This window comes from Netta rufina (genome assembly GCF_964035555.1).
Source record: "Netta rufina genome assembly, chromosome: 20".
Lineage (NCBI taxonomy): Eukaryota > Metazoa > Chordata > Aves > Anseriformes > Anatidae > Netta > Netta rufina.
In genome coordinates, this window is record NC_140144.1 from 9,344,481 (window position 1) to 9,372,298 (window position 27,818).

Here is a 27,818-nt window from a genome sequence, read left to right on the forward strand (position 1 = left end):
GTACGTTCTGGTAGCTTGTGGATACCAACACGTTCATTTTTTGTCATGTAGGGTTCAAATTTGAAGCGTTCATTCAGACTGAAAACGGTACTGAGATAACTGATAGGTGACCAGCTATGGGTTTAGGTAACTAACCCTGAGCCTCTCTAGGAAGGGAGGCTTCATGGAAGAGAATCGATGTGTATTTATTCCTAAATAGCTCACTGGGTGTATATTTATACTGACTTATTTTAATATTAATATAATTGTGTAACTCCGTGGGTAAATGCCTGTGTAGATGAGCCCTAGATTCCCGACGCTAGGCATCCTGGAATTTGACACAGAAACTGAGGAGGTGCTGCTTTAGTAATGCTGCTATGGAAAGGTTGAACTTAAACTTAACAGCATGCAGTTCTGGAATGAAGAACTCTTAACCAGAAAGTATTTGGTTAATGTGTTCTTTACTGAAAATAACTTACTTATCACAGTAAACTAGCATACTGTTAGTATTTTAAAGGATGCAATTGCTAGGGTTAACAACAAGGGCAGAAAGTCAGAGGCTTAAATGTTGCCTGTTCTAGCCTGACTGAATGCAGTGGAGTGACTCAAATGACATCTTGCCTGGTGTTCAGGAGAAAGCTGTTGAAAAATGACTGGCAGAAAACTTTTTTTGAATTATCATTCTTATGTTTTTAGCTTCTTGCCTTCTGTGAGGACTCAGTGTTTGTTCCTGTTTTTTTCTTTTTTTTTTTTTTTTTTTCTAGGAGCAGTCTGGAAGTTACTCAGTTAATGCAATAAATTGTATGAGTTTTGTGTAATGCTGGAATCCAGAAGCCACATCAGTTTTACATTTGTCTTTGCCCTGAGGTTTTTTCCTTTAATTGTGACAAGGACAACAGAAAAACTAGGATTTGGGCCAAAGCAGGAAGCTTCAGGAGAACAGGGAGCATGATACGAGGGGAATTTAATTCCTAGAGGTCTTATTCTTATAAAAGCAAGCAATGCTCTTTCTACAGCAAGGTAGGATTTGGTGCTGCAAGTTGGAGATCAATAGCTAGAATAGAATCTCAGTGCCCTAGAAAGGGAATCTATAGTTACATTATACCTTTTCCTCACCTGCAATAAGGTCAAAATAAGTCAGTGCAGCTTGGATGGATCTTTTTTAATGCTAAAAGAACTGATGCTAGAGTAGGGCTCTTTCACATATTGACCACAGACATCTATAGGAATGAAGCTGAGGCAGCAGAAAACTGCTAGAGTGATGCAATGCCTCAAAGATTCCAGGGTTAATCCCCCTGGAATGGAAAAAAGAGCTGTATTTGAAAAACAAATGAAAGATCCCAGTTAACACTTTATATTTCTGACAAGTTTAAAGTAATGAGAGTGGGTTACAGTCTTATTTTAACTGTAGTGGAGTTGTACCAGAAGTCACGTTACTGCAGACCGAACTTACAGGAGATATTTCTATTGAGGCAATAGAGATTGTAGGACGCCTCCGTACCTCTCGTCACTTGAAACCCCTCTGCAGTTTTTGAGATTACCAAGTTATTCTGGCAGGCCACAGGAATTGGAATTGCCTTTATAGCTGAGGAAAGGGAAATATAGGGAAGTAGAAAAAGCTGCATAAGATAATATAAGAAGTCAGTAGCCAAAGTAGGAGCTGAAACCACAACTGCTCAAGCCCTTGTCTGAGGTGTTAAAAACAAAAGCTCTTTCCTCGTCTTCATTTCCATTGCCTGTATTAAGTTCATGCAGGACAAGGGCACGATAGAAAATTGAGAGGCCTGGATTTCTGTAAGTGGAGCAGTTACAGTCAGTACTGAATTGGCAAAATTCTGCATTGCCACAGCTATCAACAGAGAGGACTGCGTGCCAGCAACCAAGCAATGCGGGCAGGGCTTCTTTTAACAAAGACAACTGTATTCATGCTGTAGACACCGTATTTTTGAAGTGGTGCTTCTCTGCTATGTAAGGAAGCAAACTGGTCATGTTTTCAGAAATGCTCAGTGACTCTTGAAGAGCCACATAAACAGCTGAGTACTCGAAAACAGGCCACAAACTAGCAAGGTCATCAGCAGATGTAAGTAAGCGTGCCTAGCTTTGCTTGGAGCGCTCGGATTTGAAAAAAGAAAAAGCAAGGAGAACTTGTGGGCTGTGGCTGCTAAGTCAGCATTAGGAAAAGGATAGTGAAAGGCTTCCTTCCCTTGAAATGACTTGAAGTACAGAAAATTTCAGGATTCTTTTTAGTTCAGGAGGAAGTTGTTGCTGCTCTAGCTCTGGCAATACCCGGTTTTGAGTTGTTAGCCAGCAAAAGCCCTGAGTGGAGGCAAGCCTTTGGCTGTTATTTATTCTCTTTCAGGTCATACAGTGGTTGTATGCCGGAATGATAGTGTCCTCATGTCCCAGTGTGCAGGGTGTGAGTGATCTTGTTGTGGCTCAGCTAGCTGTCTTTTGTCAAAAGACACTAGTATTCAGTCTCTGCTTCAGCTTTTCTTTCTGATGAAACAGAGCTGTACCTTGATAACAAAACTAAATTATATATAGCTGTATTAATTGGGCTTTTTAGTTAGCATGGAACTTCAGATGAAAGGACCATAGTTGTTGCAGATGGGGCTAAAGGGAATGTGCTTTAAGCACAGGCTTCCTCAGAACAACAGTCTCTCCTTGGGGAGGAGTGCTTGTTTTTTAGTGCATTAAACTCTATCATAGCTGTGGCTGAAGCACCCTGGAATCCATGAGTATTAATGGAAGCAGAAAAGCCACGAAAAGGGAAGGAAACGATCATTCACTCATCTGAAACTTCTTCTTTCATTTCAGGGACTTTCTGCCACGTGGTTCTGGCATCGTAACCAGACGCCCGCTGGTCCTGCAGCTAGTAAACTCCAGCACAGGTATGTGAGCTGCCTCCCCGTGTGTCCAGCTTGGATTCCTGTGCTAGTCTAGAAGGGTCTCGTTTGATCAATGACAATGCACAATGTAAAAAAGTAAACAGCTTTTCACCATAAAAATGACCTGCAGCTGGTTTTCAGTTCTGCCTGTTTAACATCTGATGCATTAAATATTGAGATGGAAAATGCTTCTCTGTTACTTTGTTTGATCTAAGCAGGGTTTCATGCATATAGTTGTCATGATTTTTCTGTCTGTGCAGCTGTGGCTCTTATGAATGGGTAAGACCCAAAAGCTAAAGGACCGTGTTGATAATCCTCTGAAATAAGGGGGTGAGATGACTTATTGCACTAAATTAAATGTGAGAATGCTGGGATCTGAAGAATGGCCGTAGAGTTCTGTGGCTGGTCTTTTGGGTTGTTCAGTGTTTTGCTCTCTGCTTGCAGGGTGTTCTCATTACTGTTCCCCTTCAAACATAAGATCTCCTATAAGAACTCCTTGAGGAGGAGTTGACAAGTGACTGTTTCAGGGTATTCTTTTTCTCTTGTTGGGTGGGCTTGACCTGTTCTCAACAGTCCTCTTGCCTACACGAAGACAGCTTGACTTTTGGGAGGCTTTTTAAATTGAAATGGAGGGTTCTTGAATTAGTTGGCCTAGTCAATGACTGGCCAAAACCAAACAATAGGAAAAAAGCAACCAATTAAAAACTGACAGTAGATGTTTTTTTTATTTATTTTACTTTTTTTGAGGCTCTCTTGTCTGTTCTTATCATGTAATGAGACTATTATTTACCCCCAGTACTTGAATACAGAGCTAGTCCAAGTTCTGAATACAAAGGTATCTCAATGCAGCTGTGGAAATCACACTTGTAACTTCTGTTACACTTTTGACTAAGTTTCTTTTACTCTAGTGACCATCTCTGCCTCTGCTTCTGTTTTTAAACAGAATATGGTGAGTTCCTACACTGCAAAGGAAAGAAATTCACAGATTTTGAGGAGGTCCGTTTGGAGATTGAGGCTGAAACGGATCGTGTTACTGGCTCCAACAAAGGGATTTCCCCTGTGCCCATTAACCTCAGAGTCTATTCTCCCCATGGTGAGTCTTAATACATTCTCTGAAGTCAGGGGATAAGTGAGGCAGGTTACTGCCTATTTGTCATAACGTAAAGAGAAAGATGAATTGGCGAGTGTGCATGCCCTTTTTTTTTCCACTTCAGTCCCCATATGCCTGGCCTGTGGTGCATCAACCTGCCAGTCTTTGCCATATTTCTAAAAGTTGTCTGCCAAGTGAAGTATCTGACTGCTAACAGAGCTGCTCCTAGAAGCAACTGATGTCTGCAGAACCTTCTTCCTTAGACTTTTCCTTTCCATCAGTATTGACATCACTGTGAAGTTCTACTTTTCTTGCCTGCTTTCTGGGCAAGGAAATGGAACTAAAAATGATGGGAGAAGGGTGGCTTTCCTGCAGAGCATTTGCCTTCTATTGATATGTCAAGATGTATTTTGCATAGAGCTCTTCAGATAATGTTCAAACCATAAGCCTCTGATTTCAGTGTAAGAATTCTGCTTAAACAAGTGAGTGGAATGGCACAAAATTTGCAAGCTCTTTAAATGTGAATGGCTCTTTGGGCATTGTTGGGAAAGCAGCAGCTTGGCACTACATCAGCAGTAGGCTGCATAGAACTTCTGCTTGATTTTTATTTTCTAATTTTTCCTCAGTGAGACAATCAAACAGCTAAAGGACTGCATGTTGCATCCTTCAGGAGAAGGCCTATGTAACTTTGACAAGAGCCTGTTGAGTAAGGGCTGCAGGACTGAATATTTTAATACTGGGGACAGCTAATGCAAACTAACTCTTCTGACAGTCCAGCCTTTGATATGAAGTATTAAAAATATACCGTTATCCAAGGACTTTTGAGGTCAGTCCTTGATCAGTGTGAGCAACTGATTTAAAGGGAATAATGGCAATAAGTTCACTGACAATCATGACTAATGATAACTAGAAAATATTTTTTTTATTGAGCATCAACAAAAAGGAATTGGGAAACTCTGAATTCTTCTGAGTCGTGTGCATCTTTTACACCTCTAATGTACTGAAATCACTAAAGCCACAGGTACTCTACTGACCTGAGCATACCTACCTCAACACTCTTGTTCTGTCTTCTGTTTCCTATGTCTAGTCCTGAACCTGACCTTGGTGGATCTACCAGGTATGACAAAAGTCCCGGTAGGGGACCAGCCTCCTGACATAGAGTTCCAGATCCGAGATATGCTTATGCAATTTGTCACCAAAGAGAATTGTCTCATCCTGGCGGTATCCCCAGCCAACTCTGATTTGGCCAATTCTGATGCTCTGAAGATTGCAAAGGAGGTGGATCCTCAAGGTAAATCTTGTATTTTAGCGTGGACTACTAGCCAGTGGCCCAGTTCTCCTTTTTGGCTGCAATTAGTCCAGTAGGTGTGAGATCTTGCCTGTTGTCGTAGGTGGTGGTATCCTCACCAACATATCCCCTTCTGAGAGGTGGTTGTGAGTCTTAATAGCTACTACAGTAGAATTTCTTGTTACTTCACGTTTCTTCCTTTGAGCCCTATTTCTGAAGAGGTAAAAGACTTCCCTTCCTTTACTGTAGTCATCCACCTTGTGCCTAGAGGAAAAGCAGGAAAATCCCTGCACTTAAATCCCTCTCTACTGTGGCATAGCATGTCAGTGTTTTTGGCAGGCTGTAACTGAGAACTGACCTCTGTTATCATCTGGTCTGCTGTTGTGACCTCTTGGAATGATGGGAACTGTAGTGTTTGAGTTCAGGAGCCCTTTAGTAGCCAAGGTGGGTAGTCTGTAAGTTATTTGAACGGAGGAAAACATAACATGAATCATTTTGCTTGATCAACTGTATTCACTTTTTTTCTGAAGGGCAACGCACTATTGGAGTCATCACTAAGCTGGATCTTATGGATGAAGGAACTGATGCAAGAGATGTACTAGAAAACAAATTACTTCCTCTACGTAGAGGTATATTCTATCATGTTTGTGATCTACTTCCTTTATTTTCCCTGTGTAAGGTATCCTGGCTTCATCCCTTGCCTTCCGTGATCCTGGAACATCTGTTAAAGCTAGTGCTTAGGCCATCTCTGTTCCAAGCTGGAACTGAGAAAAGTTGGGGAATGGGGATTAGTCACACCTAGGAAATTTTTAGATGTTTGTAGTAGTCCTAGGTGATATGTAGTCCTAGCAGAAGCATAACCCTATACTCATATCTTATATTTACTAAATAAGCTAATTCTCAGTTGTATAGTTGCACTTATATCCCGCACACCAAAGTGTCAGAACATGAGGTGTTCAGAGGAAATTGTAGTTTGAAATGTTTCCAGTTGGTACATAATAAAGTGTTGCTACTAAAACTTCCCTTTGTCAATGTTAACAGCTGGGTAACTTCCTTCTCAATCTGAATGCCATTTACATTCTCATGCTTGCAACTATCTGCTCTTTAACCCCACTCCTGCAGGTTACATTGGTGTAGTCAACAGAAGTCAGAAGGACATTGATGGAAAGAAGGACATTCAGGCAGCTCTGGCTGCAGAGAGGAAATTTTTTCTCTCCCACCCCGCCTACAGACACATGGCTGATCGCATGGGAACCCCCTACCTGCAGAAAGTGCTGAACCAGGTACTGTTAACAGTTGAGAACTGCTGCCCACTATGCCAAAAGGATGTCTAGGTTGCTCATCAGAGCTCTCCTGGGATGGAAAAATACAGAAAAACATAAAACTTCTGAACGTTGTTTTGGTGCCATGGGACTTTTGAAGATTAGCTTACTCTTCCTTCTCTGACTCATAAAAAGCATTTTGATGCCAGGTCTTGTGAAGTGTGCTTTGTCTGGATAATGTTGATAATTGAGCTCACGCACCAAGTGCAGAACACTGCTTTATCCTCTCAGTGATGCTGGTACAAAATCAGTAGCAGGTTTATGGCATTTGTCTGAATTTACACTACTGGAATGAATGCAAGGTGTTATTAGTTAAGCTAAAAGACAACTTATAAATTTCTAGAGGTCTTTGCCTAATACTAAGCTGTGAAGATTGATTTAAATATGATGCTGGTAGTCATTTTCCCTTCCGTTAAGACTGATTCTTTAAGTGAAGAACTGTTCTGTCTTTCTTCTTTAATTACTTCTCTTTAAGTTGGATATTTCAATATCTGTGCTCTGTGGAAACCCCTTTATTGGACCCTAGTGTGTTTGGCTCCTTTCACCTTGCCTTGTCACCCTTTCCCTGAAAAAGGGCTTAACCACCACCCTCATGTGTGCAGAACAAAGATGGGTGTCAGTGGTGTGATAACCTGCAGACAGAACAGCCTTTACCTTGGTGTGACAAATGCTAATAATTGTATGTGAAATTTATTCCTGATTGGAGTTGACAGGCTTGTCAGCATAGATGGTTTGTGTTAGGCTAAAACAAAAAATGAAAATTAAGAATAAATGGGTGAAATAGGTAGGAGATGGGAAGGCAGGATACACCAAGCTTATAACTGGTATCTGTCCTGGGTTTAACTCTTTATTTGGACCACTCAGAAAACACAGCAAGAGAGGAATATTCTTCTTTATTCTGGGGTGCTGACATAGCACACCCTTCCTGCTAACTGTTTACAGCTTTTATCTTGAACCTTTTTCCTCTGCAGCAATTGACCAACCACATCCGTGACACCCTGCCAGGGCTGAGGAACAAGCTCCAGAGCCAGCTTCTCTCCATTGAGAAGGAGGTAGAGGAGTACAAGAACTTCCGTCCTGATGATCCTGCTCGCAAAACTAAAGCTCTGCTTCAGTGAGTGGCCTTAACTGCATGTCCCTCCCTGGAAGTAACTGTTCAGCCATGCCTTCTACTTCATGCTTTTTGTTTTCTTTTAGGATGGTCCAGCAGTTTGCCGTGGACTTTGAGAAACGTATCGAAGGCTCCGGCGACCAAATTGATACCTATGAGCTGTCAGGAGGAGCTAGGATTAACCGTATCTTCCATGAGCGTTTCCCCTTTGAACTGGTGAAGGTACTGCTGAGATCCATTTTCTCCTTGCCTGTTCTTCACCTGCCTGTCTTACTACCTGTATTAGTATCTCTCACTATCTAGTTTTCCATCTTCTGATGTCACTCATGCTTAATTCTTAAAGGCTAAATTAAATGTGCAAAATAACTTTTTAACACAGACAACAGCAAATCAATGTCTGATTGTCCTTGCAGATATGTAGATATCTAATTTAAGTTGCACGTAATGCAAGTGGTTTTGAAACTTGTACATCCTTGATCCCGAGCATCAGGCTGGGCATACAGCCTCCTTAATGCATATGCAAGAAGCAGGAAAGAGGATGTAGATATACCTGGCCTTGCTTATTTGTTCTCTTAAAAATGGCCTAGGGGTGAGAATGGTGTAGAAACTGCTCTATAGTTGTCATAGCTGAAGAGGGTCTGTAGTGAGTGATAGGTTTCCTGGATGGCCAAGTATACTAACCTGAGCAGAAATGATAGGGAGAAAATCCTCTAATATCAGTTTGAATGAAGTTGGGAGCCAAAACATTCTAGCACTGGATCTCCCACATTTTGCTGCCTTCTTTTTCGTTTAAATAAGATGAGGCCTTGTTAGTGAAATACAAGAGCGTGCCTCATATTGGACAATATATATTTGTATGTGAATTGTAAATCTGCTTGAGGTGTTAGCTGAAAAACAGCTGCCAAGACCTTATGCTATATCTCAGGAGACAAAACAGTTCGTTGTAGAAAGCAATCTAGCGCTTCAGTCCTATTGCTTTATCTCTAAATAGCTCCTTGGGAGCTGCTGAGGGGTTGGCACCTGTAAATGCAGGCCCTTAGCTATTCATATTTGTCCAGGATATCTGTACTGACAGTAGAAGCTTTATGGCTGTACTCTGTATCCAACACTTGGGCTAACATTTCATCCGTCACATGATGGTACTGGCATGGGACCTTTTTACAAAAACATGCTGTTATGTATCCTGGGGTTGTGCAGACAACAGCATCAAACTGTTTCTGATTAAAAACTCTCTCTTGGTGCAGATGGAGTTTGATGAGAAGGAGCTGCGACGGGAGATTAGCTATGCCATCAAGAACATCCATGGTATCAGGCACGTATCATGCACTAGGCAGACCACTGGCTGCATAGCCTTGTAAATACCTCTAGACCTTCCGAATGGAGTTGAAGACTTCAGAGGTACGGTAGGTCAGCCAGAGGGGAGGGATAACTTCCTTGGACTCCCAAGTGGCTTGAATCTGGGAACAGGGACAAAGTAGCTTGCTTTCTGTGCCCACGTGAGTTGCAGAAGCCTAAAAGGTAAAACTGCCTTGGTGACTAGTTACTTTCTCCATCTTCCTTTCCTGTGTAGGAAAGGACAGGGTTGCAAGCCCATACCACTACTTCATTTAGTTTTAAATGTTGTTTTTCACTTTCTGCTTCCATTCTAACCATTACGCAAAACAGTTGCTGGTGCTGAGCACCTACTTCCCTAGAAATTTGAAGGGAGCATTAGGGTGCCCATCACCAGGATCCCAGTGGCCCCAGGATGTGAGTTCCAGTATGCAGGTAGTAAATACAGTTGCATTCTCCTCAGTGGCAGTTAACTTCTTGAAAACACATCTCTGAGACCCTGAGTCATGCTGCTCCTGGGAAAGTGACTGGCCTCTAGTGCCTGTCAGGGGCAGCACTGGTGTCCATCTTGGATCCATTTTGCCCTCAGCACCTGCCTCCTGGGAGGTGCCAAGCATCCCCCATTTTCCAAGGCAGGACTTCTCTGAGGGGCATGATGCTCCCCTAGCCCCGTTTGTTGGGTTTCAGTGATGGTGGTGCCTGCTCCGAGATGTGTGTGTAACTCTGTGACATTCTCCTTGCCCCTTCTCCCCCCCTCCTGCCTTGTCTTGTCCCCTATCCTGGGTGTTTAGAACCGGTCTCTTCACACCCGACATGGCCTTTGAGACCATTGTGAAAAAGCAGGTGAAGAAGATTAAAGAGCCTTGCCTGAAATGCGTCGACATGGTTATTTCGGAGTTAATCAATACCGTTAGACAGTGCACCAAGAAGGTAACTGGAGGCAGCATGGAGCTGGCACCTTCCACCCCCCTCTCTGGCTGCGGCACAGCATTGTGACTGGGGCAGGGACTTGCCTGCAGCGACACTCGTGTTTCTGACCACCTCCTCAGCATGACTAGACCTGAGTGGTACCAGCCTGGGACAATCCAGCAAACAAGCCAAACAAAAGCACTGTGGAACATGGGCTATGGGCTTGTTCCCAAAAATCTTTACAGCAAAAGGGGTGCTGGAGATGTTCCCCCCACACACCTCCAGTCTGTAGCATGATTCCTGATTCCTCCCCAAACCAAGGGTATTTCTTATAGGGCCACATTTGACTTAAATTTAGTTTCTGGTTTTATTTTCCAAGCCAGAAACTGGGATTTAATTCATGTCCCCTCTCCTCTGCTAGAAATAGGAGGGTTAATCCCAAACAAGCCTTTAGTATCAGGGCAGGGTGCTGCTGGCTGGGTGTATGGGGCTGAACTTTGGAGGCTACCACAGTTACAGCTGTGGGCTGTATCACAGGGGAACGTTCCTGTGGTGTTTGGCTTGGTTTCTGGTTGGCTTGGTCCATATCCCATTCTGGAAGAGCAGCACATGGCTGAGAAGGATCATGTTAGAAATGTCAATCTACCTCTGGGCTTCTTCTGCCCTCTCCTTCAGAGAGGACTTCAAGCTTTGTCCTTTGGGATTCATACTGGTATTTATTGGGGCTGGGGTAAGGAACCTGCCTTGATTCTGCGCTCTGGATATGGCAGCTTTTGTGTGAGGCTGGGGCTGAAAAGCAGCAAGATAGGAAGACACATGCCATTCTTCTCAGCCATGGCTTGCTGCTTCAGCCAGGGCTGGGTACTGGTGAAAAGGCACCTGAGTTAGGATGGTAGCATGGGTACTGGGGACTGGAATCGCCACTGGCTGTTCAGGTGCAGGTAAATGGGCATTGCAGGAGGTGTCTGGAGAGTCTGACACCTTCTCCCTGTGAGGGTGGGGAGAGGTGCCCAAGTGGTGATAGCTGCCATCACTTGGAGAAATGCTTAGCCCTTAGGGCCGGGAGCCTCTGTAGAAGGGCTCAGGCATGCAGACACATGCTTTGCCTCCCAGAGCAGCCTGGGAGAGCAAAGCAGTTGCAGTGAGATATTGCTCAGGTTTCTAGAGTGCTGGAGGAGCTTCCTTTTTCTGTCCTGCTGTTCTCTCTTGGGGTATGTGACTGTGGGGAGCACCCAGAAAATTGCCATTAGAGCCTGGTGACAGGTAAGCACAGGCCCTCAGGCTGCCAAGTATCCAGAGTCACCTGCTAATTGGATCAGAAGGGCATTCCTTTTCAAGCCCTCTGAAGCTTCTCTTGGTTTGTTCCTCATCCATCAGTTGTTGCTCAAAGCATCCTATTCATTCTGTTTGCATCCTTCCCTCCATTTCTCATTGTTCATCTCTGTGTTTCTTCTTTTACTGATGCTTCTAGTAGTGAAGAGACCATCTGTTCTGACAGCAACAGGTTTTCCTAGTCATCAGGTGGTGGGTACAGTAGGGTGGGAAATAAGAGGAGAAGACCACAGGAATGGAGTGTGGGGGGGTTGGAGAGGGGAATCTGTGAGGGGCCACCTCACAGACTCAGGATTAGTGTTGTGTTTTAATTTAGATCCCACTGCTAAGCAGCATTTGATGGCTGACTGCAGTGCTGCTTGCTGTGTTGTGTGTTAGTAGTCATGGTTACAGCTTTGTGTCTGAAGAAACAAAATACTGGCATGCAGGTGGTACCCAGGTACTTGAAGGAACTGGTTTTCTCCTTTGTGAAAGGCCCCCTGAGACTGGTCTTTGAAGCGATGCACATAGGGGAAATGGCGTGCACTGAGTTTAGCGGGCTGACTAGATTAGTAGGAATAAGGAATCAAGTCAGAGGGTGCAAAGGAAGCTCTGAAAATGCCTTTGCTTTGATCAAAAGAGGCTGCTTTGGCACCTTGAGAGAGGCCCTTGGGTGAAGCTGAATCCTCTAGTGTACTCCAACCCTCTCTGCTACTTAAAATGCAGATTACGGTAGGTCCTATAATATGCATTGAAGTATTTTATTAGAGTGGTGTCACTTGGGGTCTTGCAGATGTTATTTACGGAGATGAAAGATGATGTGAAGGGGTAAATATCTGATTTAGATGGAGTGATGTCTAGTTATAGCTAGACCTGGATTAATTGTGAGCTGCAGATGCCACAGTTTGACTATTAATTGCGCCTTTAAAAAAGCAGGATCCCACCCCTGTGTCAAGGGGGTGTTGTCCCCTTGAAAGCACTTTCAAAGCAGTTATATGCTGTGCAAAGAGAAGGAACTGAGTTCCTGAGTGACACAAAAAGCACCCCAGTAAAAGCTCTGAAGTGTTATGGATGTGCTGGAGAAACTTCTTTGGTTGCGGTAATAGCCTTGAATTGGAATAACTTGGCCACATTTTAGTAATTGTAGTTTCTGTGGATTTTCTGTTTCTGTCGTAGTAAAGGAACTGAGAATACAGAGCTCTTTGTATAGCATCAGATAGTATGGAAACTCATACTTGGTTATATACTTCAACAAGCCTGTTTTGGGCCTGACGCTGCAGGTTAGCTGATGCAGGACAGATGCTTTGTGTAGCTGTGGATGCCTTGTAGCATGTTTGCTTTTCCCTAAACACTGGCTTGCCTCTGGTTTTACTGAGAAAGCTAGCTGTTGTGGGAAAGGTGAATGAGATAAAAGACACTGTGTAAGTGGAGCAGTTATCTTAATCTCTGAAATCGAGACATCCGCTCAGTTCAGTTCTCAGGCCAGCACAAGGTGCAAGTGACAGACCTTTGCAAGTCTTGGCTTGGCTCCTGTTCAGGCCTCCTGCACCTGAAATGAGGAAAGCATGAAAGGGGTAATCACAGCGGGAAGGAAAGGGGAATACCTAGAGACAAAGGGAAACAAGACACGGTGAGCCTCTAGGAAACAGTCTGGCTTGCTGTGGCAAGCAGCTGCGTCTTAAAATCTGCATAAGCTTGCCTTCAGGAAGAGATCACTTGATCCCTGGGGACTTCCATCCATTCATTTTGCTCTCGACAGCTCACCATTTCACCAGCCAGCTCTTCCTCCCTCCCTCCCTCTGCCACTTCCATTTGCCTGTAGACTCTCCTGATACTTGGCAGTGCGCAGGCCCCATAGCAATGCTCACCTGGTTCAAGAAGCTAATGGAGAGAACCAAAGATCTCACTTCTCATTTTGCCTTGTTTTCTCTCTTTTCCCTTTTCCTTCCTCCTCTCTCCTTCTTCCTGCTCTTTCTCTGCTTCGCTCTCTTCTTCCCCGTTGCTTCCTCCCACCCTGCCCCTGCCATGCAGAACGGGTCTCTTCACGCCTGACCTCGCTTTTGAAGCCATAGTGAAAAAGCAGGTGCAGAAGTTGAAGGAGCCGAGTCTGAAGTGTGTGGATATGGTAGTGAGTGAGCTCACATCCACCATCAGAAAGTGTAGCGAAAAGGTAAAGAAACCAAAAATACAAAGAAAGGTCAACGCCCACGCCCCTTCCCACACACATTCACGCTGTTTCTCCACACGTACCACAGGAACTCAGCAAACCTAGTGAGAGAAAATGGGTATGAAGATGCAGCTAAAGGAGAGCAGCAGCCTGCAGGCATCAGTGCAGTTCAAAAACAGGCCAAGAGGAGTGGAAATTAGCTGATGGGCTCTTCAGCTGTTAAGTGAGCTGGGATCCAGTGGATTATTTTGTAGTGAGCCCTTTTCCTCTTTCTGGCCCAGTGGCACTCACCTCAGTGTGGATCAAACCCTTTGTAAGCCCGGTTTGCTGTGCCACTGCCTGCATATTTGGAACTTCTTGCTTACTTTTTAATGGGACCCCCTGGAAAAAACAAACAAACAAACAAACAAACAAAAAAAAAAAACAAAAAAAAATACTCTAGAAAAATATTTAAAAATAAAAAGCCAGAAAAGACCTTGTGTTTTTCCCTCACAGCACAGGCGGTCTGCAGGTTTCAGCTTGGCTACAGAGCTGTGCTGAGCAGTATCAGGCACAAAACAACCATCAGTTAAAGTCTGAGGTGCAAGAGATTCAGTGTCAACAGATTACTGGCCCAAAAGACCTGGGGGGGAGGTAGGGGCTTTTCCATACATTACACCCTTTACATCATTCTCCTGCTGATGCCTCGCTCCATGGACTATGCTCAGTTGAGGTAGTGTAGATATTTTTTATTTTTACACTGTAAACAGCAAGAGCCTTAAGCTAGCAGAGGGCAGCAGCAGCTCGCTGAGTGACATGGAAGGTGTCAAATGAATACTGCTTAGAGGTTGGGGCAGGAGTGGGTTTGGTTCCCAGGCTAGTTTTGTCCAGGAGGGGGCACCACATGCCTCCTGAAAATAAAGGGAGAGTGGCAATTAATTTGTGTGGAACTTAGATGTGAGGGGCCAGAAACAGGTCTGTAGCACAATAGTGGTATGCTCCTGGAACTGAGTTGGAAAGGGCTGTTTCACTGGTTATTTTAAGACATGAAAATTACAATCCTATTCTTGCAGGGTTGTAGCCAGACTCGCAATCATACAGCCCAAAATTGGGAAGGGAGGATAACTGAGTTCAGAGTGAAGTTGAGAGCTAAGCTGTTGAGGACTAATTGTACTTGGGAACACAGAGCTCAACTCCTGAGTTCTGTCCGCTGTATTTCTTGTGGAGTGCTGCTGTTGCCAAATAGCTGTGGCAAGGCAGAGTAACTCCTTTCCAGCCTGTTTCTCTTGTGGGTTTCATTTTGGTGGTTTTGATTTTGTTTACGCTGTTTTCTATATCTGGCAGGAGATGTATCCTGTAGGTAGGGGAGGGAGAGGAATTATGAGAACCTCGTGTGTTGATACCCAACAGCTGTATTGGGCAATGTCATTAGAGCAGCTGGACACCCACTGGCTCCGTATATTTTAATCTGACGTGGTGGAGGACCCCGTGGGGATGTTCAAAGATGATATATATGCTATAAAGAAGTCAATAGTAGCAGTGGCACTGTAGAAAGCTAATGGCTATAATAAAATTTAGCCTGGGAGGCCAGGGAGATGAATGTTAAAGATGAGACAACTCCTTGAGTGGCTGTATCTAATGATAGTATTGGAAAATCTGAAAGGAAGGCTTTAATAATATTTAAAGGTGAATGTCTACACATAGTAAGAAGACTTAATCTTGCCTGTATCTCCCTCTGAAAGAGGGAAGAAAAGCCAGGAGATCTCTGAAATTGTCACAGACCACTCTAGGTTAGCAGCAAGTCTTAGGTGGTTTCTGATGGTGTAAGACAAAGGGTAATAATTGCACAGGGGCGTTAACTGATTTGCAGTATTTATCTTGCATGTTATAGCCGTAGCTGCTTCATCTGGACATAAAGCATGTGCTATTAGGGGAGGCATCTGGAAAAGGCTACTTCAGGACTGATGCTAATTGTAAGGTCACACCCAGTCTGCTGTGCTGTGGATTGATGCAGCCTTTCAGAGGTCAAAAACAAACCTTGGAATGAAGTCCTGCAAGGTTTCATGAAAAGAAGAGAGCTTGGGCTAACACCTTGTGAATTAGCTTACCAGTCCTGTAGCCTTGGTTTGTTGCTGTTCTGAACTATTGTGGTGGTGTTTGTGTGCTGTCACAATTATTTCATTTCACCTCCAGATGGTGAAGAAATCTTTGTGTGCAGTTGATAAAGTTGCATAGATGGAATAATAGGAGTGTATTAACAAAGAACATAGGAGGCAAACCCATCCGTTCCTCATGTGCTACAGAAGCACAGCTTTCCCTGCACGGAGAGAGTTCCAGTTGACTATCTGTTGGCTGCTAGAGTTGAGGACTGAAACAAAGTTAGCCACTAGCAGGCATTCTCTGCCTGGCCTGATTCTGAGCTTCTTCCAGTTGGTTAAATGGAGAGTAGCTCCAAAATAAACAGAAAGCTGGTGCAAGTACGGAGGCTTGCACGCCTGGTGTCCTAGCTAGTGTTTTTCCAGAATCAGGAACCTTCTGTGCCAGGCTGCACTGCAGCATCTCACAAGTGGAGGGAAGGACTTGCAAGTCAGCATCCTTTTGGCTGAAGGTTGATCTTCAGTGTGCTGGCATGAACTCCTGGAATGTGCAAAGAGGGGAACTAAGGAACGTTGGGACAAATTGGTTTTCAAAGAGGGCTGTGAGCTTGTATTTAAAACAGGAAAATCCAGCTAAAAGAGGATTGAAAACCCACTTGAACTGGGATGTGATCCCAGGCTGACAGACGTAGCCCCTCGAAGGGTCCCTGCTCTCCTGTCTTTCAGAGTCATGGCATTTCTGGGTGCTGTTCGTACTGCTGATGATAATTCCTTGTCCCTCTATGCCTTATTGCATGTTCCCTGGTGGATGTCTGTGGCTTGTCGGTGTCACTTTTCTTTGCCTGCCCTTGCTTCTCCTGTGCATGCTTGGGGTCGGAAGCTCCTGCATGGGGACCGATGCTGTCAATTTATTTTTGCACACGAATGTTGCTGGATGACCAAGGTTCTGAATAAACCACAGTGTGTTTTCTTTGCGTGCCTTTGGGGTGGGTGGGGGTGGCAGGGAGAGGGTTGATGTGTTTGACTTTTTTTTTTATTATTATTATTTGAAGCAAAGAAGCTGAGACTTGCTTAGAGGTTTTCCAACTTCCTGTTTTCCTTTTTGACCTAACTTTCCTGTCAATCCTTTGCCAACCCTCCTTTCCCTCAGAGGAAACAGGAAGCTTTGCCTATATGTATCTCTGAAGCAACCAGCTGCCTGAATCATAAAGATCACGGAGAACACCCAGTTTGCATTCTCAAGACAAGGTGGTGGTGGGGAATGTTGATTTCCATATTTTTTTTCCTGCTTCTGCAGGGTCACTGGTGTTCAAAACAAACGACCCATTTGAAAATAGGCAGTGTTAATGCTAGTTCTCAAATTCAGTTCCAGGCTACTGCAACTTGCTTGACTGCAAGGGTTTGATGCTATTTGTGGTCAGATGGTAGGAGAGCTGTTGCTGGTTAGTGTAAGATCTGGCTTTCAGGAGTGCTGCTACTCTCTTTTGAGCCAGTCTTTCTAGCTTGAAATAATTGCTTGTGGGCAAGTCAGTTTAAAAAGCTCTTATAAATTGGAGAAACAAAACTAGTACAGATAACAGGCAAAGGACTCTTTATCCCCCTCAAGGGGGTATATTTAAAAACAGACTGATGCTAGGAAATGCTGTGTGGTGTTGTAGTTAAGAGTAATTAAAAAAAAAAAAAAAAAAAGGAGGGGGGGAGAGTTTCATAGGGGGATAGGTGAAGAGTTAAAAAGCTAGACCCTGGGGATGGAAAATCCATTTTTTGGCCATGCTGAACCTGAACTGAGTAGCATCCAGGTACTGTTATTGAAATTGATAGAGGCTTATGAATTATAGGCAAGTAGGTAGGCACTGTGTGAAAGGGAGCTTTAAGGTGCTCACTTCGGAAGGGTGTCTCATGTATGACCTCTGGGTACTTCTCTCTTGATCCACAGCCAGTGAAGTCCTTGCACTTCTTTCTCAGTGCACTCAGGAAAGAATTCCTTCCTCAGTGAAGTTGAAAGAAACTGTATGTGAATATGGACTTCAGCTATGTAATCCTGCCCTGATGCAGGTAGAGAGGAGGTAGGAGCTGCACCTGCATGCCCAGAGCACAGCATTCCTTGGAGATATGCCCCCTTGAGTCAGTCAGGTCCTCTGTCTCTGCTTGCAGGTGTTGATGGGGAAGGCTAAATGCTTTCACTTAGTGCCTCAGCAAATGGGGATCAAAACCCACTTTTCCCAGGGGACTTCTCATAAGATTTAGCAGGCTGCAGCAATGGGCCATTTGTCTACTTTAGCCAATGAGTTGTCGAACATCTAGAACAATTGTTAAACAAAAAAAAAAAGTTATCTGGCTTGTTCATATGCCAGGGAGAGTATGGTGGTTTTGGAACAGGTTTTCCATGACACAAAAGTTGCTGTAAGAGTGAGAAGGACCATTCTTTGAAGCTTAAAGCAAAAAGGAATGAACTATGTGCTTGGCAGGCTTCCAGGATCTTGGAAAATCTGTCTGCAAGTCCAGCTTCCCAGAACTTCCCTTAGGAAAAAAAACTGATTGCAGGGTGTACATGTGCATGCATACGTGCAGGGGGCTGTTCCCCCCGCGCCTTTATACCTCCCTTTCCCATGTGCACGTGTTTTCTCTCTCCTGCAGCTCAGCCAGTACCCTCATCTGCGTGAGGAGATGGAGAGGATTGTTACTACCCACATCCGTGAGCGAGAAGGCAGGACCAAAGATCAGGTAGGTGATCAGGAGGGTGTGCGAGTGGGGAGATGATGTGGGGTGGAGGGTGGTCTAGGCTAGAGGGGGCTGAGCCAAACTCTGAGCCAAGGAGAGTCTGGCAGCAGAGGCTGATCAGATGAACTATATAAAAGGCTCTCTCTGTGAGCCTTGATTAAGACAATGTCAGTCACCTAACATCTGTCTTGTGCTGTCTGTGCCTCTGTTTGGCAGGTCATGCTTCTAATAGACATTGAGCTGGCTTACATGAATACAAACCATGAGGATTTCATTGGCTTTGCCAAGTAAGCACTGATATCTTGTCTCATCTTAATGTGTTTCCTGTGGCTCTCTCCCATAGCTGCTCCAATAAATGTTTTTCAGAAGCAGCAGTGCAGGTGCTGCCCCAAAGTATGTCTTTACCCTCAGTATTGTCTCTCTTTTCAGTGGCTTCATACCACAAGGCAGGGGAGGAGAATTAGGGATGCTTAGGAAGGGGGAGTTAGAGCATTATGTCAAGCTGTGGAGGGTTTGTGACCCAAGTGTGGGACTGAGCAGATGAGTAATCAAGGCTGAGAGAGCAGATTGAGGTGGATTGGAGTATCTAAACTTGGAATTTAGTGGTGAGAGGTCTCAATTCATTGTAACAGCTACCTGATGGGAGCAGGATTCAGGTGATGAAGAAGAGTCTGGGGGGTTTTGAATATCTCTACTGTTGTTTGCAGTGCTCAGCAGAGGAGCAGCCAGATGAGCAAGAAGAAGGCAGCTGGGAACCAGGTAGGCCACGTTTCCATCTCCTTCACTGCTGCAAGAAGGATGTTTGTTACCTGGAAGCTGCCAGGTGGACAAGTGCTGGGCTAAATGCAGTGGTGCTCCATGCTGTGGCTTTTTGGTTTTTATATTGATCAAGCTCTGCTTGTACCTGGAGGATAGTATTTGAGGCTCACTGCAGTCAAAGAACTAAGTGTAGCAACAGAGAGAAAGCGTCATAGAGAGAAATAATATAATTTTGATAATAAGTTTGATAATCAAGATCTAGTCTTTTATGGCCAGAAGGGGTACACCACCTTATGTAAGCTCATTGCTTGCTGTCTGGTCTTTCTTTTCTGGTAGGAATAACTATTAATGTTGTTAATGTACATCCCTGGGTGTTCAGCCCCTTTGCTAGCTGTGCCAGCTCTTTCACTGAAGTGAGGTAGCACAGAACACTTTAGGATCTTGTAGATACACTCACATTTGAGCCACTTACTAATAAACTCTTTCTGGAAAGGGATTTCAAGAGTTCATGGGCACTCAGATGGAAAATGTTGCTGGAAATAGTTAACCCCCCTGTACAGGGAGACAGATATGTATAGCCATGGCTGCACTGGTTATATATAAGAACATCTCCATTGGGAGAAGACAGCAGTGGAGGGGAGGAGTCTGCTTATTCCTTCAGGAACTGTAAGGATTGCACGTCCAATTAAAAAGGAGCTAATGACACCTTCCAGATTTGCTAGGAAAATGACAATGCTATCTAGGCTGGAAGATCCTGTAGAAATAAAGCTGTACAAGCAGTTTGATAGAGAATAAAAACAAATGCTTTCAGTTAATCTTTTTAAAGACCTTCATTCCTAACATCAATCTGCTTCAGAACCTGTGTAATCGCCTTTCCCTGCACACAAACATGCAGACTCTTTCAGTGTTGTTGGCAGGTAGGTCATCAGGCTGAACTGCCCAACCACCCACTTTATGGGATCTCGGAGCGGCTGTAGGGAGCCTCAAACCCTGTGGTATGCCTTGCTGAAGAGCTGACTGCAAAAGAGCAGAAAGGGCAAGCTTTGGACCAACCTGTAAAGTGCCTGGGCTTTTCCCTTTAGCAGGTTTTATGTTTTATTTTGGGATGGGGGTTACTTTTGTTAATGCCTGGAGTAGAAGACTTGGGTTCCAATTTATTTTTGAGCCTCTCTTCTCCTGCTCCAGCTTTCCTAGTAACAATCTCTCCTCTCTTTGCTCCTCTCCTGCTCTCTGCTCTGCTGCTGTTGCTATGGTTCCCCTTTGCAGGATGAGATCCTGGTGAGTAGAAGGCCACTCAGCAGGGTGTGCTAATGAACATTAATGTTGCATCTGGGAAGGCAAGAGCAGTGCACAGGCAAATTATTCCCTCTGCTGCTGAATGGGGAGAGGAAGGCAGCTGGCACTAGGCACATGTGAAGCATAAATGAGGTGAAAAGGTAGTATGTTGAGAAAAATCCTAGGGTTGCTGGCACATCTGAGTGGGTGGAAATAAAAAGCAGTAATCCAGGCTTCTGGAGTTCTGTTTCACTGCCCTCTCCTGTCCACAGAGAGAATAGGACTATCTCAGGTTTATCAGTGGGCATTGAGGTGAAGATCCAATGCTCTGACGTTTACCTTTATAGGTTAAATTAGGTAAAAGGACCGTGCTGCTCACACAGTGGAACTTCCTAATATGCAGTGCAGTCACTTTCAACAAGCAAGCCATTCAACAAGGTACACACAGCGCATGCAGAAGTACCTGGGTGTTAACAGTGCAGTAAGACATAAAAGCTAATGCCTTAAGCTGATGCATACTTGTATTTTATTACTTGTGTTTGATTATTGTGTGCGAGGCTCTAAAGCAGCGCGTGGTGAACTGGAGTTTCACAGAGTAACAGCTTGGCTTCTCAACAGAGTTACATAAAGGAACTTGTATTGCTCTATGTTAATTACTACCTGAATACATGGGTATGCTAAAGTCCAGCCTTTTAATTCCAGATGCACCATTTTGTTCTTGTACTTAGTGTATCCTTGTTATTAAACTCAATTCCTTGAGTTATTTGCTCATCTCTTCCTCTCGCACTGGTTTCCCACACTCCTGAGTTGGGTGAAGCACACCCCACGTGCAGTGTGCCAAAAGGTGCACTGCTGCCTTGGTGTTCTCTGGGCATGGTCTTCTCTGGGTGTGTTGCTGTGACCTGGTGCTTCTGTAGTTGTGCCAGTGTCCCAGGCGCTCTCAATACAGTTCTTCCTGTATCTCTTTCCCTTGGCAGAGGATATAAGGCACAGCCAGGTTCCTTCCTGCATCCTTTTTGTGCTATTCCTGGCCCTTCTGAGACAAACCTTCACTGGCCAGTTGAGTGGGGGGCTCTTCTGGCAGCAGCAGAGAGCACGGTGTTCCTTGTCTTTCCACGTGATTCTGTGTGTAGGGGTACCCTCTGCTCTTTCTTCTGTCGCTTAAGTCTGTGCTTTTACGGATGTTATTAATACTTATTGCTTCAAACCCCTTAGGTCATCCGGAAGGGCTGGCTCACCATCAACAACATTGGGATCATGAAGGGTGGCTCCAAGGAGTACTGGTTTGTCCTGACAGCAGAGAACCTCTCCTGGTATAAGGATGATGAAGTGAGTAGCTTGCTCAGCTCTGAGACTTGAGTCTTGGGTATTTGTTAGAATTAAGCCTTCAGCTCTTGCTGTTCCAGGTGTGCCTTCTGAGTACTGTCTGCAGCTTCTGACATAAGCAGAAGCCATTAAACCATCCTTGGGCCTGGTTACCAGCAGTTTTAGTACTGCTGAGCTTTTCTGAATTGGTCTGGCCTCCCTGATGCACAGGGAGTAACCTGTGCCTGAAGCCCTGGCTCAGCAGGAAGTTGACAGACACTGGGAATGAATCTGATATTTTTTTGGCTTCCTGTCACAGTTATATTCAAGGGTGATGTGTTAGTCCAAGGTCTGGACTTCTTGGTATTTGTGGGGCAGCCAAGGTGAGTTTTCTGAAGGAGCGCGGCAGAGATTTTCATGCGTCTGTTCTGGTTACAAAGAAAGCTGTCACCTTTCTGTGCACAGCAACAGGAGCCGTAGAGCTGAAGGGGCAGCTCAAATGCTGGTTCCTTCTGACTTTTGGTAAAGTAACATCCCCAGGATTCAGTTCCTAAGCCTGCAAAGCAAGAAAGTCTCATGCTATATTCAATATAGAACCAGTTAATGTGTATTTGTAAAATTCTCAGCTGTGAATGGTTGGAGTACTGATGATTGAAATAGTAATGTGTAGGATATCACTGAGAGGAACATGGGTCTACTCTGTAGAGCTGCTTAAAAGTGGTGAATATTAAGAATTCTGGCATTGTGGTATGGTGTCTTTCTGCTCCAGTGGGAAATGAGGGAAATGATGTAAACATTTAGAGTTGTCCCGAAAGAAAGTGGCATTGTCAAGTGTGCTGCTTCCTCTGCAAGATAAAGGTAGATAATTGTTGTCTTTGATTATACTGAATAAAGAATAAAAGAATAATTGGATGCTTTTGATAAGGATGTAATCACAAGAGTTAGCCCCACTCAGTATGCTGGGAGATGAAAAATGCCTGCTATGGTGTAGTCATGTGTTCAGAGTTGATATTTTGTGTGTGATATTGATATTTTGATAGTGTGCTCAGAAGGCTTCTGATATCAAACTGCTGTCCCTCACTCTGTTTTTTGTCACTCAGGTGTTTTGAGGCACACAGTGTGCCTGGGAGCTGTAGCTGAGCCTGGATTTTTGTCTAGTTGAGATCAGTGGGTCTGTTTCATTCTCAGCAGGTGGAAGTGATGACAAATATGGTGATGAATCAGCCTCTAAATATCACTTTCTGCTTGGAGACTGCTGTGGTGCTGCTATGGATGAGCAGACAGAGCTTTCATAATTGAAGAGCTGGGCATTAGATGTCTTTTTGCTAAATCAGTGCGTCTCTGCTCTGAGACTCCTGACCTGGGTATTCAGAGCTGCTTGTGGAGGCTTCACTTTCCTCCAGGTTACATACGCTGATTGGGTGGTTATAAACACCAAGTAGTTTAATCAAAGCCAACTGCTACATCTGTATTGCAGAGATGATCAGAACTCCTTGTTTTTCCCCTGGGGAGTGGGAGGGAGGACTGTAACAAACTCTTGATAGATTCCAGTTGCATGGGATGGGGATTGGACCTCTCCTCCCTCCCGGGGGAGTGCAACCTAGGGGGTCAATAGCAACTGGAGGTCTGCTCCATTTCCCTTCTCCATAGCAAGAGGTAGGGTTGCCTAATTAAAGCAATCCCCTGCCGGCCTGGGTCCCTTAAACACAGGAGAGGGAGTGCTGGCAAAGTCTGAGCAGTTCCTGAGAAAGGAGCCTTTTGTTTTTAGCTGAGCAGGAGCAGAGGGGAAAGGGAAGCGTGCTTTTGATTCCTCCCCAGGTTCAGCTCTTTGATCACTGGCTGTTTGGGGGGTGGGGGGGCAGAAATAAAGCAGCTTCCACCTGGACTTCCATAGTAGAGTGAAGATAAATGTTTGTGTTTCAGTGGCAGCTTGGAGAGCCTTGAACATGGGAATTCCCATCCCAAACCTCAGTCTTGTGTGTGGCTGGCTCCATCCTGTAGGGTTGTCTGCAGTGCACGGCCCTCTGTCAGACAGGGTTATCTGTGTGCCTGTCCAGATCTCTGCTTCCCCACTAATGCAGAAGCAGGAGGATCCATGTCCCGTATGGTTTCTGAAATAATCTGTTTGTTTTTTTTTTAAGGCTGTACACAATGATCTTTCTTCTCTTCAGCTTTTTGAGGAAGGGGGAGGCTTTGTCTGCCCAGCTCTGTGCTTCTGCAGGCTCGTTGGTCCCAGTTCCCCTGTGCTCTGGCAGCTTTCCAGAGGACACGAGAAGGGAGACGAATCTGTTGTGTGCCTCTGGAGAAGTGCTGGTGGCAGGGCTGTGGGTGGCAATGGGGGAAGGAGCAGGGTGAAATGGTGTGGTGGGGTCAGGGGAAAGGCTAAGCTAGCAGGGCGTTGGGGGGAGCAGGGGCGCAGCCTCTCCCTGCCCTGTTTTGCAAGCCAGGACCCAGAGTCTGAGGAATGGAGACATCTGGACCCCATTAGTGAAATACCAGGCTTTCCGCAATGCTGGTTTGTTTTTCCTCTGCCTCTGAAGAAAGGAATTGAAACTTAAAATGTCTTAAAGGGCCCAGCATCACATGTTAGCAGGGACATGGCTGTTGATGCTCTGGAGGGGCCTGAAGGAGTGTGTTGGGGAATGGGAGGGGAAGGAAAGAGCGGGCCAGGCGGGGGTGGAAAGTTGGCTCCCCACTCTGCTCTGCTGCCAAGAGCATTTCTGTGTGTGTGTGTGCTCCTGGGCTCTCTGTTTTTCTTCCTGTCTCCTCTCAATGAGTCAAATGCTGGCCTTATGGAGAGTGGCCCCACAGAAAGCTGGCCTCCCAAGACCTGGAGACCCTCCTGAGGTACCTGCGCCTCCTGAACGCTGGGGAATTGTGCTGCAGGCCAGCTGTGGGAGGCAGAGAGGAGCGTGCTCTGCCTGCTGGCAATGCAGAACACGATTTCCCTGCTCGGGGAAGCCACAGTGTCCCCAGGGCCAAAGCATCAGTGCAGCACCACAGCACACTGACCAGCGCTGTAGTGGACACGCTTCAAGGACTTGATTCAAATAGGCCTGCCTCAATCCCTTATGAAATCCTCAGTGCCTGCTTCTCCACAGGGGTTTCCCTCTGGCCGCAAAAGAGGGGCTGTGAGCTGGGCTGGAGCTTCTGGTGATGAGGACCCTGTAGGCAAGATGCACTGAGCCCTGTGCTTGGTGGTTCCTATTCATAAAGCTCCCTGCTGGAGGGGGACCTCTGTGGAGAAGCAGGCACAGAGTACGTATCTGCTGTTCCTTTGGCAGTTTGTGTGAATGTACAACACAGATGGGACCTTCTGTCCTTGGGTAAATCATGGACTAGAAATATGGGGTTTGTAGTAGCAGGTGACTACGTGAGAAGAATATGGCCTTGCTGGTGTGGAAGTACCGGTGAGCTGCATGCAGTAGCAGTGCCTTTTGGTTCCTGCGTGTGCAAATTCTAGGCGCCTTCAGGTGCGTGTGTGGGGATGCTTCATAACCCTATGCATCATGTTGATTCCTGCTGCCTCAGTTGTGCTTGGGCTTTCTTTGCTTTCCCTTTTGCTTAAAGTACAAAGGTACTCTCCCTTGTCCTGGGGAAGATGTGACCTTCCTGACAGCCATTAGATAGCTGCTTATTCTGTACCTGTCAGTGTCTTGTGTCCAATTCTAGCTTAAAAATAGATACATGGATCAATACTGAAGTTGTTCCCCTGCTACGCATGCATGCAGCCCCCACTTGCACCATCCCCCCTGCCACCAGCAGTCTGTCCTTAAGGCCCAGCTCAGCTGGCAGAAATCCTTTTGTCTCTGTGCTGATCCCCACAAGTCATCACAAGCTTGTAAGGAGGTGGTGACTGACAATCCAGCTGCAGCCTGGTTTTTGTACCCAGTTTGTCCGAAGGCCATAGGAGCAGGTCTGCTCTGAGGTGCTTCCTCTCCTGTTTTCAGGTGCTCTCTGAAACATGTTCCTTCTCTTTACATCATCTGTGGAACTCTTTCATTCATTATTTTCTTCTCAAGTGCATATTTTCTCCTGGGTAACACTCTATTCTTTTCTCTTACCCAGTCCTTACTTATGCTTTCACTCACTGTTTCTTTTCTTTCTTTTCCAGACAAACAAAGCAAACAACTTCCAGAACATCCAAACCTCCAACTCTCAATCCTTCTTTCTTTTGTAAATGATCAACGTTCTTTAAGATGTAAAATCACCTTTCTCTGTTTGATCATGCCTTCTCAGGTAGCAAAGTGCAAGGCAGTTGTAACTCCACCAGGCCCTTAGGTTTATCCCTGTATTTTATGGCAAAGCTTAGTACGTAAAACACAAGCCATCCTGAATGCAGCCACCCCTGGGACGAGTGCGTGAAGCTAAAAGAAGGGAGGTGAAGGGGAGAGAAGGAACAAGAAGGATGTGAGTAGGCTGGTGAAGAGGCAGGTAAAAGTGATCAAGCATGGCCTCAAAGGGTTGTTATCCTCCCAGGCTGAGGGATGGACTTTGCATGCAGCTGTTCCCGCAGCCCACCACCCTCTCCAAGCATGTCCCTCTGCCGTGCAGGTGTTGCCGTCCCCGTGCAGCACTGGCAGTGTGTGGTGTATCCCAGCACAGCCTAACCAATGTGCAGACTACTGTACAATCTCGTAGTCCTGAACAGGTAGTCTGAACACTGGGCAGACGGAGTGGAGCCTCTGTGATCTGCTCTCCGGCTCTCAGCAGCTCATTAGTCCTTCCCCTCCCTGCCTTTGGGATGGGGCTCTGGGGGGCAGAGATGGGGTGAAAGAAGGTCCAAGTCCTGAGCGAAGAAGCGTCCTCTTCTGGCAGCTGAGAAGAGATGTTGCTCCTGCGTGTTTCCAGTTCAGAGCAAGCTTCCAAGCCCCTTCTTGCAGTGCCGGTGTCAGAAGGCTGGTACCTGGTTTCCACCTGGGCTTTGCTGCACCTTTTTTAGAAAGAGGAGGGGGAAAAAAAATCAATTACTGCAGTTCATGGAGGAAATGTGAAGTTTTGGCTGCCACGTAGGTGCGCAGAACTTGTTGCTTCATTCAACCCCTCTTCTCCCCCTGATATATCTGGCACAAGAGTTAGTGGAGCTGGCTGGGAGGGCTCCCAGGCCCCATGCACCATCTCCTCCTGCCCAGCCCTGTCCTGTAGATCAACCCCTTTGCCTGGAGTCCGGAGCAAAGCTCAAGCAAGATCAGCCTTTGCTTCCAAGCCCTCAAAAGGGTCCTTTGACCCACCTTGGCCAGTTGCCTTTTGCAGCTCGCCTCCAGCTACTGCGGCAGCAATCCATAGCCCGTCTTTCTCCCCCCACCACGTCTGGCATTGCCGAGCCTCCCTCCCTCTTGTAGTTTTCGCTCCCTCCCTTCTTGCTTCCCTTCTGTCCTTCTGCCTCAATTGACGTGGCAGTGGAAAGCTAACTAGACTCGAGGGAGGAGCTTGCTGGCTGCTGGGAAGGCCGGAGGTTGGCAGGAAGTGAGCCGGCTGGCGGATAGGGTTGCGCGGGGGAAAGGAAGGTTCCCTACCTCGCATGGAAACTTGAGGAATGCCGCCGCTTTCTGTGCTGCTTGGCTCCCATCTAACGATTCCAGATGTTCCCCAGCCTGTGCGGTTTGCTCCCTCTCTCCCTGGTGCTGCAGGGATAAAGAGGGCTTTATGCGTGCCGCACGTCTCCCTTCCAGGGTTGCCTTTTCCTCCGTGCACGCTGGTGGACAGTTGAGATTTCTAGCCACAAATCTGGACACCCACAGCTCCTACCTGGCCCTAACCCTGTTCTGGAGAAGGACTGCCAAGGCTCCTTTTCCTGGAGGGGCACAACATTGCGTGCGTTGTGCTTTGCTGATCAAACCAAATCAAATACTTGAGGAGGGTTCATCTCTGCCCTGGCACAGAAGGAGGTATAGGAGGAAGTGCATTGTCCTTTGCAGAGGATGGCAGGAACTACTGTGACCTCAGAGGTCACGAAGGTGCAGGTTTGAGGCTTTGAAGCCTCTCTGGTTCTTAAGCTACTTGGTTTCTGCATGCATTTCCTCGTCCACCCTCTGATGGCCTCCTAGGGCTGCAGGCAGCTGGTTGTGGCCGCCATGCACTAAACTGCACGTTTCGGTCTGCACATCACTTCAGCTGATGTCTCATCCTGTACTTTATGAGCAGGTGAGGAACACAAGTACAGCTGATTACCAATGCTGTGCTCACTAAGCCAGCAGTAACAGTTGTGATTAATCACATGAGTCCAGGCATAATGTCTACAGAGCTTTCGAACCAAATCAGCTTAAAATCTTAGGGTGTGTTGTTT

At 45.7% G+C, this 27,818-nt stretch overlaps 1 protein-coding gene across 9 annotated transcripts in view; it reads left to right on the forward strand.

Moving 5' to 3' along the window:
• The window catches only part of DNM1 (dynamin 1), a gene marked incomplete at both ends in the record, with an annotated part of 66,906 nt that overhangs the window by 20,938 nt on the left and 18,150 nt on the right, over window positions 1-27,818 (forward strand). For 5 of the 9 annotated variants that reach the window (XM_084299175.1, XM_084299173.1, XM_084299174.1 and 2 more), the window contains 14 exons: window positions 2,797-2,870; window positions 3,811-3,960; window positions 5,045-5,248; window positions 5,776-5,874; window positions 6,368-6,528; window positions 7,539-7,681; window positions 7,765-7,900; window positions 8,923-8,990; window positions 9,802-9,940; window positions 18,110-18,196; window positions 18,410-18,480; window positions 18,901-18,952; window positions 20,219-20,230; window positions 21,443-21,556. In XM_084299175.1, coding sequence (XP_084155301.1) covers window positions 2,797-2,870; window positions 3,811-3,960; window positions 5,045-5,248; window positions 5,776-5,874; window positions 6,368-6,528; window positions 7,539-7,681; window positions 7,765-7,900; window positions 8,923-8,990; window positions 9,802-9,940; window positions 18,110-18,196; window positions 18,410-18,480; window positions 18,901-18,952; window positions 20,219-20,230; window positions 21,443-21,556 — 1,510 coding nt within the window. Of the gene's footprint in view, window positions 1-2,796; window positions 2,871-3,810; window positions 3,961-5,044; window positions 5,249-5,775; window positions 5,875-6,367; window positions 6,529-7,538; window positions 7,682-7,764; window positions 7,901-8,922; window positions 8,991-9,801; window positions 9,941-13,261; window positions 13,401-18,109; window positions 18,197-18,409; window positions 18,481-18,900; window positions 18,953-20,218; window positions 20,231-21,442; window positions 21,557-27,818 lie in introns of all 9 variants that reach the window. The other 4 variants (XM_084299176.1, XM_084299178.1, XM_084299172.1 and 1 more) reach the window with 2 other exon arrangements.